The 15,384-nt window shown below is 42.9% G+C and overlaps 1 protein-coding gene across 3 annotated transcripts in view; it reads left to right on the top strand.

The window, feature by feature from the left end:
• The window catches only part of TBC1D9B (TBC1 domain family member 9B), a 39,724-nt gene that overhangs the window by 11,492 nt on the left and 12,848 nt on the right, over positions 1–15,384 (top strand). For all 3 annotated transcript variants that reach the window (XM_075009299.1, XM_075009298.1, XM_075009297.1), the window contains exons 4-13: positions 541–769; positions 1,473–1,731; positions 2,591–2,798; positions 3,774–3,986; positions 4,952–5,113; positions 5,901–6,051; positions 7,251–7,465; positions 9,375–9,492; positions 11,013–11,298; positions 13,425–13,554. In XM_075009299.1, coding sequence (XP_074865400.1) covers positions 541–769; positions 1,473–1,731; positions 2,591–2,798; positions 3,774–3,986; positions 4,952–5,113; positions 5,901–6,051; positions 7,251–7,465; positions 9,375–9,492; positions 11,013–11,298; positions 13,425–13,554 — 1,971 coding nt within the window. The remainder of the gene's footprint in view (positions 1–540; positions 770–1,472; positions 1,732–2,590; positions 2,799–3,773; positions 3,987–4,951; positions 5,114–5,900; positions 6,052–7,250; positions 7,466–9,374; positions 9,493–11,012; positions 11,299–13,424; positions 13,555–15,384) is intronic.

Here is a 15,384-nt window from a genome sequence, read left to right as displayed (position 1 = left end):
ATGCTGTGTAAAGTAGGAGTGACTTCCTACTGTAATGTAGAATACAAATCATCAAGACATCAGTTGTGATTGAAAAACTGTTTCCTTCTCATTTTCCCCAGCTCTTGGGTTACTGTCAGTCACTTCCTTCTGGTCAAGTAGAATTGGGCAAAATTTTCTTTAGCATCCATTTGTGCACTCCCCTATAGGAAGCATGATTCTTCTTCAGCAGTTCCAGAAATTGACTTCAGGTCTCCAACATGGCAGTATAGAACGCTACCTTTAAGTTAACAGGCCAGTTACGAGAAGATCATTGGAATGTTAATTGTGGACACTAGCATTCAGTTTGTGTACAGACATAAGTACACCATAAGCAGGATTCCAAGCTGTCTCTTTTGTTCTTATTATACATATTTGTTTTACATTTAACCTGGGTGTAGTGCTGGTTCCCTGGCCATTTTCTTCCTCTCTCTCTTAGATTCTGCTACCATCCTGCAGGCTACTTTAAGTGAAGGCAGCACTGATTTTTCCACTTCTTGTCATCCTCTCCTTTCCCCGTAGGGCATTATTGCTGAAGAGAACAAGAATCAGCAGCCCCATGGTGAAGAGGATCCGGGTAAATTTAAGGAGGCTGAACTTAAGATGCGCAAACAGTTTGGGATGCCTGAGGTGGAGAAACTAGTCAATTACTATTCTTGCAGTTATTGGAAAGGGCGTGTTCCCAGGCAGGGCTGGCTTTATCTGACTGTCAATCACCTCTGTTTCTACTCCTTTCTGCTGGGCAAAGAAGGTAAGTCATCAGTTTTCTAGGTGTTCTTGTTTGCCGCTTCCACCTTGAGCACAGGTGTGGGATTTATTGGCTCTTTTAATTTTTTTTTCCCCTCCCATAAAAATCTTATTTTAGCCCCAGCATGCAGCATTGAAGAGCCACATACACTTGCATCGAACTTTCTCGTAACTTTATGGGTAGAATTGTCAAAAGCAAAAACTCCTCAAGTGTTTTAGAAACATGTGGCTATGTCTGCCCTGCCATCCAGGGTAGAATGTTGTGGGGTGTAATTCCCACATGTAGATGTTGCAGGTGCAAACTAAAAAGTTCCTAGTGTACATTAGTGTAGTCTTGTTTCAGGTTCTTCTTTGGAATTTTCAGACCGTGGTGGCTTTTGCCTCAGGAGTTACTCTGTTGCCCATAGTTATCTGTCAAGGATGAGGTATAAAATCATGAGAAGATATAGTTAGGCACATGTACTGATGTGTCAATGTTCAGCTGGCATCCATTTTTGTTTCACAGACCAGTTATTCCCAGACAATGCTTCCTTTATAATAAAGCACGTTAGTAGAACCAAGTTAAAGTTTGAAAGGAAAAATTGTCCAAAAATAGGAGAAGTTAGTAAGTCTTGATATCTTGCTTGCTCATTTGACTTCTCTCCTACTGGCTTTGTGTGTTTTGCATCACATGGTAATTGGTGGGTTTACTTTGGGTGCTTCCATAGTGACCCTGGTAGTCCAGTGGGTGGACGTGATACAGCTGGAAAAAAACGCCACACTGCTCTTCCCCGAGTGCATTAAAGTGAGTACCAGGGATAGTGAGCTTTACTTCTCCATGTTCCTCAACATCAATGAGACCTTCAAGCTGATGGAACAGCTGGCTAATATCGCCATGCGGCAACTATTGGACAACGAGGGTTTCCTGGAGGACAAATCCCTTCCCAAGCCCAGCAAGCCTCTTAAGAACATTTCTGCACTCAAAAGGTGTGTCTCTTTCAGGAGTGGGAATGGGGAAAAGATAAAGAGGAGCTGGATAGTCAGTGCACCTGGTAGTATTGATGTTCATTAACACCCAGAGGCTCTAATCTGAATGAAAATTCAGTTATTCTAGGGTGCTACATAAACTGTGAATCATTCCATCCCCCTTGTATGTATCTCTATTTTGTCCTGTCTGAGTATAATTAATCTTTTTTTTTTTTTGACAAGTTCAATTTGTTGCCCTATGCATGAAGGCATAGACTGAATTTTCAGTGATGTCTATCTGAAGTTAATCACCTGAGCACAATTTGCTTTGGTACTGCAATGCATCTTGGGAAGGGGAAAGCATGTAACAATTTAAAGCATGCTTTCAGGATCCCTGTATTTTACCCCAGTACTCAGCTCTGATCTTCCTTGTTTAAAGTTGAAGGTCTTTTAAAAATCTTACTATCCTGATAGGATTTTTACATCTCCAAAGTATTGTACAAGTTTTAATAGTGTCTGTTTCGGGATGGAAGGCTGTACAATCATTTAAATCTGTGTACCCTTCTCTCCAGACCTTCAACAGTAGTTTTTTTTTCCCTCAAAGAACTCATCTACTAGATTAAAGTTTCTTTTATATTTATGAAACACGCCTCAGCGAAACCTTGCTCTATCCTTTAAGTGGTTATGCTGCGGAGAATGTGTGTGTGTTGTGGTATATCTCAGTTTGGGAAGTGAACAGTGAGAAGATAAGGTGCATTCCACCACGCTATGATTGAAAAGGATCTTTGGTTGAGGTATTTCCTTCTTAGGGTTTTGAGAATGGAAGCTGAATGCTTCCCAGTCTAGGAGTATTACCCTTCTCTCTTTTTATTTACCTTAGAAATCTGGATGCTCGAGCCAAAAATGATTGGTACCGTGCTACCTTCCGGCTGCCCAAGGATGAACGCCTAGATGGACATACCGACTGCACCTTGTGGACTCCGTTTAACAAGATGCATATCCCTGGCCAGATGTTTGTTTCCAACAATTACATCTGTTTTGCCAGCAAGGCAGAGGAGGCCTGTCATCTCATCATTCCACTCAGGGAGGTGGGAACCTGTTAGAAAGAAAAGCTGCCTATGCATCAGGACTACAAGCTTTTGGTCTTTAGTTTTTGAGGGTTTCTGGTGCTTATAGGTTGTGAAGGCTGACTCTCGACCACAATAAATTAATCCATAGGTTAAGAATGGCCATACTGGCTCAGACCAATGGTCCATCTAGCTCAGTATACCATGCTCTGATAGTGGCCAATGCCAGGTTCTTCAGAGGGAGTGAATGTAAAAAGTAATCATCAAGCAATCCATCCCGTCACCCATTTCCAGCATCTGGCAAATGGAGGCTAGGGGTACTGCAGAGCATGGTTTTGCATTCCAGCCTATTGTGGCTTGTAGCCATTGATGTACCTATCCTCCATGAACTTACCTAGTTTTTTTAATGCTGTGATACTCTTGGCCCTCACAAAATCCTCAGGAAAAGAGTTTCACAGGTTAACAGTGTGTTGTGTGATGAAATATTGCCTTTTGTCTTTTTTTTTTTTTTTTTAAATAATTGCTACCTGTTAATTTCATGTGGTGGCTTCCTAGTTCCTGTGTTATGAGAAGGGGTAAATGAAACTGTCCTTTATTAGAGAAAATGGAGGTAAGTCCCCCAGTCTTTCTATATAAACCAGAGGACATAGCAGGCATAAGGAAGTAGATGTTAAAAAAGCAAAGTAAACTCCTTTTTGTTCAGGTTCTTCATCTGTTTTTTCCTTCTTCTCTCGCTATGAGCCATCCAGTCATTCCTGTAAAAACCACATCCGCTGCAGCAGAACCTGGTAGCTGATACTGCTTGAATGTATCTTGTTAAATGTCTTGATGACAGAATTGATGTGTTGGCAAAAATTAATAATGGGGGAGCAATCTAAGTTATATATGTTTCGTCGCGAGTTAAATTTGGATCTGCATTGCAGATTCCCTTTTAATAGTCAAATTTAAATGATAGAGGCCTGCTCTATCCAAATTGCCTGTGACTGTCTTTTTCAGGTGGCAATTGTTGAGAAAGCTGACAGTTCCAGTGTCTTGCCCCGCCCTCTCTCCATCAGCACCAAAAGTAAAATGACCTTCCTCTTCGCCAACCTGAAGGACCGAGATTTCCTGGTACAGAGAATCTCTGATTTCTTGCAGAAAACACCATCAAAGAAATCAGGGGGCAGTGGCAGAACGTGGAAGGGGAACTTCAGTGACAATGGATGTGAGGTATTAGGGCAGGGTTCTGGGAGCTGGGGGAGTGGGCTTCAGACCTATCAGAAGAGACATTCTTTGCATTATCTTCTCCAGCAAAATGGCATCTTCTTGTCAGATGCCAATTCTGAAAGATGGACTCTAACATTTCTGGTCTTTATAATGAGGGACAGTGGAAGTAACCCATTTATATGAATTTCTCATTTGCAGCACCATTATCTGCAGATTATGGGTGTTACCACTTTCATTGTTTAGAGTTGAAGTACAATTTCTCAAGATAAAGCTAGTTCCTGTAAGTGTGAACATTGCAGAGAAAATGGTGTCTATGCTGAGGGAGTGCTACTGGCAAAGGAAAAGGAGATAGATAGCATCTATTGCCTTGAAAGGCAAGAAAAGAAAGAAAAGGGCTGAAATATTAGCCTGTATTGTCTGGTCCACTGTGCCCCTTCTGCAGAGTCAGTCAGTGTGAAGGGGGCAGAAACCTTCTCCTAGATCACCTGCTGGGGATAACATTAGCATGGGAAAATCTCCGAAGAGCATAAAGCTTCCCTTTCCACATTCGTGGATTGTGGGTGAAGATTGTAGATCAGTTCTTAAAGCTAAGTAATGGCTAGCTCTGGGGGCTGGTAATGAGATACAGAAGTTTTTTTCGTTCACATTGGTGGCCAGAAGTGGTGTTGCTATCTGACTAGTAGGCTGTTGGCAATCTCCATCTGGTGTTTGTTGATAGGTTTCCTTATCTCAGCTGCCAACTTTGTTAGTGTGGGTAGAAAGAGGAAATCAGAATGAGTTTGGAGAGCAAGCTTCCTTTTACTTTGTGCAGTGATCCCCTGCAAGTTCTGGGTCAAGATGTATTCGTTGAGCAGAATGTTCTGTGGAGAAAGGTCTTCATTGTAGTATTTGGCCAGAATATGTGCTTTCAAAATAAATAGTAAAAGCGTAGTATGCTTTCTCTCAGGCTATGTATTTTTGTCCTTCAGGAATTTCCAGAGCTGGCTTCCAGCAGTCCACCTGCAGTGAGCCCGACCTCTACTCTCAACAACCAGTTGGTTAGCTTCTGTGCAGGGGAGGTGCCAACGGCCTCCCAGGGGCTACTCAAACTCTTCAGGAGAAACTCTGAGGAGCTCTTGGGACCCAAAGGGGTATACAAGCTGCTTACATTTAATGTTAAACAATTAAATGCAAAGAGTTCAGTGTTAAAATGGAGTGCTAACTAGAAAAGGCAGGCATAGTGGAAATTTATTGTTCTTCATTCCATGCTCCATCGCTCCATCAGTGCCTCTCTCCGCTGAGCTGTGTCACCAGCTGCAGTTCTATTGCGAGGCTTCTGTACAGCTTTGAAAATGCATCTTAGCTGTAACTCAAGCACTGCCAGTTGTGCTAAATTCTTACGCTTTTACAATGTTGACCAGTATCCACTGAGTCATTTCTGCTATAACTTCAGATTTGCAAGAGCTTTGGCCTGGATACAGGGATGTGGTCATTGCAAAGATGTAGTAAGACAGTGCACCGACTTGGTTAAGTTTGTGCTATAAATGAGACACAAAATATAAGTTAAGGCCACCAAACTAATTTCCTTTGTGATCTATTTAGAGTCAGATATTTGAGATGAAGGGTGATGTGTCATCACCACAGTGCCATCCATCACATCCTCCACTTATACCTCTTTTTAGTCAAGTAAAAACTGTTAATGTCACCTTTCAGACTACTTGCTTGTACATTTTGGTTGTGAATACTTGATATATAATTTATGAACAATTGATTGTGTATAGTGAATGGAGCACATCATAGGAAAGAAGGAACAGTTTAAATGTCACATGGTTTCTTTTCTCGAGTACAAGCATCAGTATTCTGAAAGCTCCCATTCTGTGTCACCTTGAGGAAAATGCTTTCATCCATCCGAATGGCTCTGTTTGTTTTTCCCCTTAGGCGAAGGAGAAGATGAAGGAAGAGTCCTGGAATATTCATTTTTTTGAGTATGGACGAGGCATGTGTATGTATCGCACAGCCAAGACTCGCGAACTGGTTCTAAAAGGGATCCCAGAGAACCTTCGTGGAGAGTTGTGGCTCTTGTTCTCAGGTAAAAGGCTCTATGGGGCATTCATGACAGTTTTCAGGTAATGGGTAGTCTTTCTGCAGTTAACAAATAGCAGGCCTTCTGCAAATTTCCAAGGATGGGGTAAGTTGCAAGAGTTAAATGTTCATGTTTAAATGGATCACATTTATTTCTAAAGTAATCAGTTTTAGGCTGGGGCGGACAATAATTATTGTTTGGAGGGGCTACTCCAAGAATCTAGTGAGTGGTCAGAGGCCACACTTCCATGATATTAATGGGGAAGAGGCAAGGTCCGGAATGGAGAGTGAGTGAAGGGCTCAGGGTAAGGGGTTGGAATGGAGGAGAAGTTGTGAGATCTGGGTGGGAGTCTGAGTGAAGGGAAGGGGCTGTGATCTGGGTCAGGAGAATGGCATGCATGATCCAACAAGGCATGGGTGCTGGAGAGAATTCCAACTTGGAGGAGGGATGTAGGAGTGGGCATAAAGTCTGAGAGGCATTGTGACCTGGTGTAGGGGTGGGGGTGCAGGGAGTTGAGCTGTGACTAGGGGTAGTGGATTAGTGTGCAAGGCCTGGGAAGGGGTGTAGGTGTAGGAGTGGATTACATGGGGGTAAGGGTGCAGGAGGAGGGTTGGGGGTAGCTCAGTGGTTTGAGCATTGGCTTGCTAAACCCAGGGTTGTGAGTTCAATTCTTGAGGAGACCATTTGGGGATTGGGGCAAATAGATGTCAGGGATGGTCCTTGGCCCTGCCAAGAGGGCAGGGGATTGGACTAGATGACCTCCCAAGGTCCCTTCCAGTTCTAGGAGATGTGTATCTCCAATTTAAAAAAAAAAAAAAAAAAAGTATTGGGCAGATGGTGTGGGATGCCAGGGGCTGACTCTGGCCAAGAGGCTCTTATTGGGGCGGCTCTCAGCCAGCAGCCCCACAGGTCCCTCTGCCAGGCTCTTTGCCTGCCCCCATCTCCACATGCTGCTAAGATTCTGATCTGTTGCCTGCATGACAGTACAGAGACTGCATATTCTAAATATCCTCTTCTCCCAGGTTCTTCATAGTTGTCTTTGTCAGGATCCTGACAGTCAGACGCTAGGGGTTATCTGATTTGACTGCAGATTTTGTTTCTGAACCTCAGGTTCTCCTTGTAGGCCGTGTCCTGTCCCCTATCTGCCCCTTCACTGAAGCTTTGGGGACAAGTGAGTGAAGCAGTGCCTGCATATGTCATTGTAGGGGCATGGAATGAGATGGTGACTTTTCCTGGGTACTACGCAGAGCTGGTAGAAAAGTCAATGGGAAAATACAGCCTGGCTACAGAGGAAATTGAACGAGACCTGCACCGTTCCATGCCAGAGCACCCTGCCTTTCAGAATGAGTTGGGAATCGCTGCCCTTCGGAGGGTCCTGACAGCTTATGCATTCCGAAACCCTGCAATTGGGTACTGTCAGGTAAGAGGGAGTATAGACACGCTACCTCCATGCATTGGACATTACTGAGAGCCAAACTATCATTTTAAAGAAGTTTCAAACTGGAATTTGGGATCCATGATGCTGCCATTATATTCTAGCACAAACAGCAAGAAGTCTTGTCGCACCTTATAGACTAACAGATATTTTGGAGCATAAGCTTTCGTGGGCAAAGTCCCACTTCGTCAGATGCATGGGGCAGGGGGTCAGAGGAGTATTTAAAGAGTGGGGTCCCAGTAAAAGGGAGGGCCAAAGGTGACAAGGTCTATTCAGTCAGGGTGGAAATGGCCCATTATCAGTAGTCTGCATCAAGAGAGGAGAAGAAGCAAGGGGATCAGTCGTGGGATGTGGCTAAATGTTAGATTCTAATGTAGAGTCTAAATCTAATTTTGTTAGTCTTTAAAGTGCTACTTGACTGCTTTTTTGTTTTGATAGTATGTACGCTGGCACAGCTCCCTCTCTGTTACTAATGCAGAGGTGTGAACTTCCATTGCAGAGAAACTGCTTTTGTAAGGGGCCGGCCACTCCCAGTCTGTGTTTAGTCCCTGTTGGATAGAGTCAAATTTGCAAATGAATTGCAGCTAAGAGGTTTCCAGGGAGATTGAAATGTTCTCCTACAAGTTTGTGTTTGTTGCCATTCCTGATCTCTGATTTATGTCCATTTATTCTTTTACGTAGAGACTGTCCAATTTGGCCAGTGTAAATTGCAGTGGGGCATTGCTGGCACATGATGGCATATATTATATTAGAAGATGATACAGGTAAAGGAGCCCCTGGACACTCAGTAACAGATTTAAAAGTAGCAGTCGTACAACAAAAATTTTTCAAAAATAAAATGGAGAGAGAAACCTCTGAGCTGCAGTTAATTTGCAAATTTGACTCCATCCACCAGGGATTAAACAGAGACTGGGAGCGGCAGCCCCTTACAAAAGCAGTTTCTCTGCAATGGAAGTTCATACTTCCACATTAGAATCTGACAATCAGCCACAGCCCCCCGACTGATCTGACTTGTTTTTTCTCCTCTCTTGATGTAGAGTACTGATAATAGGCCATTGCCAACCTGACTGAATAGACCTTGTCAGCTCTGGCCCTCCCTTTTACTGGAACTATACTCTTTTAAATACTCCTCTGAACACCCCCCACCCCCACTAATGCATCTGATGAAGTGGGTCTTTGTCCACGAGAGCTTATGCGCCAAAATATCTGTTAGTCTATAAGGTGCCACAAGATGACTTCTTGTTCTCAAAGATACAGACTAACAGGGCTACCTCGCTGATAGTTAGTTCTACCTGTCTCTAGTGGTTGTGAGCCACAGAATATTTTATTATGTTAAATTATGGAGATCCTCAGTGCCTTGGATAGCATTCCTTTACTCACCAAAAGCACACATTCTAGTTTCCTAAGTAGTGCATGAGAACTGATTGAGATTATGAAGACAGCTGTATTGACCATGCACAGCATGCATCAGATTCACTAATTTGTAAACCGCTAGCAAATACACAGAGTATGAAAGATACTATAGCAACTGAATTGTTTTATGTATTATTTGGATATTTGCAGCCCTTCACACTGCTTTATTAAAACTGTCTTGGCATTTTCAGTATAAATACCATTTTCATGGATTTAGTAACCTGGTTGATTATACTAATACTTTGCATCCATGGGTCAAAGCCGTGTCACAGCTAGAGGAGCTGAGGCTTAGAGTGGTAAGCTGGAAACAGAACATAGATCTGACTCCCAGTCCCATACCTTATTCATAAGAGCATAGTATTTTAGCCACATTTATCTCATCTAAGCTGAGCAGGGATAGTGTCCGATTACCTTCGTGAACATCTTCAGTTAGTGTGGTTTCTCCTCTCCATGATGTTTGTGTCGCTCTACCTGCTCCCAGGCCATGAACATTGTCACATCTGTACTGTTGCTGTACTGCAATGAGGAAGAGGCGTTCTGGCTCCTAGTGGCCTTGTGTGAGAGGATGCTGCCAGATTACTACAACAGCAGAGTAGTAGGTGAGTAGGTCAAATTCATCACTGGAGCTAGCATTTCCTTCTACTATATAATCGGAAGGAAGGAAGGAGGGAAGGACAGTCATGTCTGTTAACAGACCATTAAACACAATGCATTTGAGGACTCTAGCGGATGAAAGCTTTGGCTTCATATGTGATGAGTAAAGAATTTTCTTCCATAAATATCCAGTTATTCTCCCTGGGATAATTCACTTCTTAATTCTTCAGGACCTGAAGCTATTAATTGGAGGGAAGAGAAAAAAGCATCAGAAATGGGAAAGGGCAGGGCAGCTAGACTTTTCCAGAAAAATTTAAGAGTTAAAAGTGTACGTGAGCAGGGGAGGGAGAAGTTTGCCATAACAGTCTGCCCACTATATGAAGGGTGTAAACACAAAGGAATGGTGGCAGGACATACTCAGGTTGGTACACAGGGGTATAAATAGGAGAGGTGGGTTGAAATGTGAAAAAATAGCCTATTAAATACTTCCTCATTGTGAGATAAGTTACGCTTTGGAACAGGGGTGGCCACCAGTTAGGGACTGAAAGCCACAGATAGAGTGCAAATTTATTTCTATTTTGTTTATTACAGATAGAGTGCAAATATTTATTTTTATCTATCTATAAAGATATAATATAGATAGATAAAAATATAAAATACGTGGCTCAATGTCCTTCCCCTTCCCCAGAGCCAGGCACCTCCAGCCTCCTCCCCTCACATATTCCCCCTCACTTTAACCCAGTGCCCTCTCCCTCCCACAGAGCCAGGCACCCCCCAGTCCCTCACTCTAACTCAGTGCCCTCTCCCTTCCCCAGAGGAAGGCACCAGTCCTACTGCTCTGACTCAATATCCTGCCCTTCCCCGAGAGGCAGGCATCTCTCATCCCCCCGTTCACCCTCCTCCTCCTCCTCATCTCTAATTCAATGCCAGTGACTCACCGGAGCTGCTGCTGCCACACGCTTCTCCCACCAAGCACTGGGGCGCATGCACAGAACAGTGTGTGGCTCTAAGGAGGAGCCGCATTTAATGGCTCAGATAGCCTCATGTGACTTGAGAGCCACAGGTTGGCCACCCCGGCTTGAGAATAGTCTCTTGAGAACATGTGGAAGCCCCATTTCTTGGATAGTCTAAAATTAGATTGGATAAAGCACTGACGTATGGGCTGTAGGCAGTGGTCCTACACAGTTCTTTAACTCTGATCTCTCTGCTTCTGTGACATTATTTTTAGACAATTCTTCACGCTCGCACACCCTTTTGTGTGGGATGTACAGATCATTCAATGATTTGCTCATCTCAGACTCTGCAGTAGCAGATCACAGGTTATTCCCATGGGTGTGCAGAACTCTTCAACTAAAGAGAAACTGGAAATAAGTATGACCAAAACTTAGGTGATTTCAGTTTCATTGAAAACTGGTTGGTTGGTTGGTTGTGACTAGAAGCAATATTTATCTAACTAGCATAGATTTACTTCATTTCTTGCTCAGTCCCATGATGCCAAATTGTCACTTCCCCCTTTTCTTTTCAGGTGCATTAGTGGACCAAGGCATATTTGAGGAGTTCACACGAGATTATCTTCCACAGCTGTCAGAAAAGATGCAGGAGCTGGGTGTGATTTCCACCATCTCTCTCTCATGGTTCCTCACCCTCTTTCTCAGTGTCATGCCCTTTGAGAGTGCTGTCGTCATTGTTGACTGCTTCTTCTATGAGGGCATCAAGCTTATCTTGCAGGTTTCTCTGGCCATCCTGGATGCCAACATGGAGAAGCTGCTGAACTGTTGTGATGAAGGCGAAGCCATGACTGTTCTGGGCAGGTAGCCCTCGTTACTCTTCCTTGCACTTAATTTAGCAGCAGAAGTGCTACCCTCCCACTCTGGTGTGAAATCTTAAGTATGTTTCATGCTCCCACAATCTTCTTTGGGTAGCACTTAGAACTGTAGTTACTATGTGTCCTCTCAATGAGTTACAGCTGAAGATGACGAATTCAGAAATAATTGCTGAGAAACCACTCCCAAACCTGTGGTTATTCTAATATAGATTATACCAAGTTAATAATAATAGTAAACTTCGGTCTCACCACACTAGTTAACAGGAAATCAAAAATTCAGTAAACTCTTTCAGATCCAGCAGCCCTGGGACTGGGAGGTTGCCAGATATTCAAATATTCTGGGTAATAGAGAAGTATACCTAGCAATGCACAACACTAAAGAAAAACAAGATTAGATATTCAGAAACAAACAAAAAATGTATGCAGAGTACTTTATTTACCAATAACAGTAGTATTGTATGCTGTAAACTTATACTGTATTTGCTGTATTTATTTGTATTTACTTTCACTAAGCTGTAGTTATGGAAAACATAACTAAAACTTACTTATGGTTACAATGCTGGTTATTTGAGAGTTCCTGATAATAATGTGCCAGATATGAAAGAGTTTACTGTATATTCCAGCCCTTGTCTCACCACCTATATACTCAATGGTAAGTGGTTACTGAAAACCAATTTAATCAAATCCTCTAATCCCAAAAGATCATCCTTTTAGTCAGATCAATATATAACTTGGATTTTTCAATCCATTTATCATATTGATGCCAATCCTTTAGTAACTGAAACTAAAGGTTTAATAATAAAAGAAAAAAGAAGAGCGTTAATGGTTAATTTATCATACACACAACAATAATTGAAAGTCCTTATACTATATCAGGTTTGTAGCGGTAATGGACTGAACTGCAAGATTGTAAAGTTTCTTTGGTAAATTCCAAAAAATGTGAAGGTCCTCAGTCCATTGACCAAAATGCTCCTTTTCATTATAAATCCATTGTCCAGAGAAAGTGGCAAAATGGAGATATCTTGGGGTCTTTTTAGTGCCTAAAAATTTACAGTTTGTGAAAAGGTGCTGGCCTAAGATGGAGTCCAGAGTCACATGAGTATATGATATGTCCTTACATGGCTTGATGACCCACAGGGGGTAGCCAGTTCCAATATTCTTGCTGATGAGTTCACAGAAAGAGATCTTTGAGTTTCTTCTCTGGCCCATTATGAGAGCTAAGTGTCCTTGATGGGACACGAATACATGGCTGCTTGGCCTTAATGTAATGTTTAACTCATAGGTATTACCCAGGAATACAGCACATGTGCATGATGCCAATACTAAACCAATATTCATAACTTCATACGTGAAAGTGGTACAAACATAAAATAGGATAATCACACTTAGTAAATCATAACTTGTTTCTATCAACACCTTGTGTGACATGTTTCATACAAGATTTTATTTCAATTGTGTACCAGTTGCAATATTGATGATATAAATGGTTGTGTTCAGTTACATGGCATCTCGTCCTGATTCTTTCATACCCTCTGGAATACAAAAGCATTCAGTTGACTTTCTTTTACTGTGCCCAAAGAAATGGGGTCTTGTGATGGAATGTTAAAATCTGAAGAGTTCCATCACATCTCCCGGAGACCTTTGGCGCATTGGTTCCTAGCACAGTGCATCCGTGCTGTCTAGCTTGTATGTGAAGTCTGAAGGTTTGCTGATACCCAGTCTCAGAAGAATTCCAATTCACTGTCAGTAGCCGCTCCTAAAAGGAGTCTCCTAAACCCTAATGAGGCAGATTTTCCTGTAATGTAGCAAACATCCTGGAGTTTAGTAAAATGTCGATCAATTCCAAACATGCCATCACCTGCACCTTTTTTTTTGAAACCTCAATGAAAACAGGTGCTCTGAAGAATGAAATGCAAACTGATTGTACTAGAGTTAAAGAGACATCAGTGAAGCCAGGCAAGCTAGCTGGGAAGAAATAAATTTTTCCAGCCAATGAGATTGACTGTCCAAAAGAAGTGGGAATAATACATTTAAGATCTTATTTGACTTTTTATTGTTTCTTGAGATTGTGTTAACCTGGAGCCCTGCCTTTTTTCCTGTTTATGCCCACAGGTACCTGGACAATGTAGTTAATCGACAGAGTGTTTCTCCGCCTATTCCACACCTGCATGCATTACTCACAAGTGGAGATGAGCCACCACTTGAAGTTGATATCTTTGAACTCATCAAAACATCCTATGAGGTCAGAGGCAAGACTAATAATTACTTTAGCTATCTTTACCACTTAAATTTCAGTCCTGCCTTCCTTGTGCAGCCAAGACGTATTGACTTCATTAGGAATATGGGTCATGCAAGAAATGCAGGATTGTGTCACTGGTCTTCATGTTAAGTATGAGGGGAGTTCAATCCTGTTGTTCTACTTTCCAGATTCCATGGACTCTCACCAACCATGCTAATTAAAATTGAAAACTTAAGTACCTGCTGAAACTGATAGATCAGATTCCCTCCACTCAAAGGTTTAGACAGTTACTTTGCATGTGGGATTAGCCAATGCCAGGGAATTGTGAGGGTAACTTAATTACTGAATGTTAGAGGGAAAAAGAAATATTCTGCGGATAAACTGTTGGAGAATTGAGAGTAATATATCGTCACAAAAATCAGAGTGCCAGATTTGGCGTGCAGATTAATCCCCTTCTGAGGTGTCTGAGTTGTGACGATAGCTGGATGACTTGGAGTATCGTAGCCTGAGAGTGGAAGCAGCAGCATCAGCAGCAGCAGCCATGAATCCAAGAGGCCATGTTACAGAATTAGCAGTAGCTCTCCCAGGTTCCCAACTACACTTGCCGGCTGTAACTCTTCAGGCACGATGAGAGGATATTTGCGTGAGGAAAACTAGTTTATTTTTATGCTTAATTACCAGGGCAGTCATTAGTTCACATTTGATACATTTTCTCCCTCAGCACAGTAAGGAGAATTGGGGAAAGACTTAGTTTTTCTGATGGATTTCTTTTCTCTCTTCTTCTCTGTCTTCTGTTGTTCTCCTTTTCCCCTCCCTTCAGCTTATTTCCCTGTGCCTTCTAGTCTTGGTTTCCCACAAGCTCATGCCTGTTTTAGTCTCTCTCAAGGAAAACCTGTTGCTGTTATTGCACTGTCTTCCTTTAGCACGCTCTTTTTCTGACTGTTCATTCTTTCTGGCTCCTTCCTTGTTAAAGTAACATCACTCAGCTAAGTTTACTTGTCTGATTAGTGCTGTTGAGCAAAAGCCTTGCTTCCTGAATGGTACATTACTCAGTTGAGGATGGATTCTTAATGATGGATAGCGTATCTCATTACGTGCTGGTGTACTTCCCACCTGCTGATGTTCCCTCTTATCACTTCCATTTATGTGCAGAATAAATTTTTATGTGCACTAGGCATGTACAAATGTGCACCAACAGTAGAAGAACTTTGGGCTGTCTGCTAATCAGCTGGGCAGCAGCTTACAGTAGTGGCAGGCAACCTGTAGCCTATGAGCCATATTCGGCCTATTGGGGGTGCGCCCGTAGCCTCCCTATCTGCTCCCCACCCCCACACGTCTCTTGTGCACTGGGGCACTGGAGTCCCACACTTCCTACTCATCCCCTTCCCTCTCAGCTGTTTCAGAGGACTACTGATCTGTTGATTTGTGCTCCATCCCCACTCCTCCCCCTCTCTCTCAGGCTCTCAGAGCCAGGATCAGCTGTTCGGGCTCTGTGAGGGAGGTGGAAGAGCAGAAATGGAGGGCGAATCAGCAGATTCATGGCAATCTGAAAATACTGGGAGGGCAGTGCAGGAGCAGGTAAGTGCGGGGCTCCAGTGCCCCAGTGGGTGGGACACGTGGGAATGGGGCGGGGGCTAAAATGGGGTGCGGAGGCCACAGGTGGCCCACTTACAAATCATGGTCGCCTGTTGCTGGCTTACAGGGAACTTTGCCACCTACCATTAACAAAAGAGTCTTAGCAGACCATCTCTAGTGACAAAAGGCCATTTTTCCCCTTTCAGGTCCCTTCTAAAGAGATTTCTGATTTCCTGAACAATATGTCTGTGAATGTGA

This window comes from Carettochelys insculpta, chromosome 15 (assembly GCF_033958435.1).
Source record: "Carettochelys insculpta isolate YL-2023 chromosome 15, ASM3395843v1, whole genome shotgun sequence".
NCBI lineage: Eukaryota > Metazoa > Chordata > Testudines > Carettochelyidae > Carettochelys > Carettochelys insculpta.
Note: the sequence above shows the minus strand (reverse complement) of the source record. Positions and strands in the feature narration are given on the sequence as shown.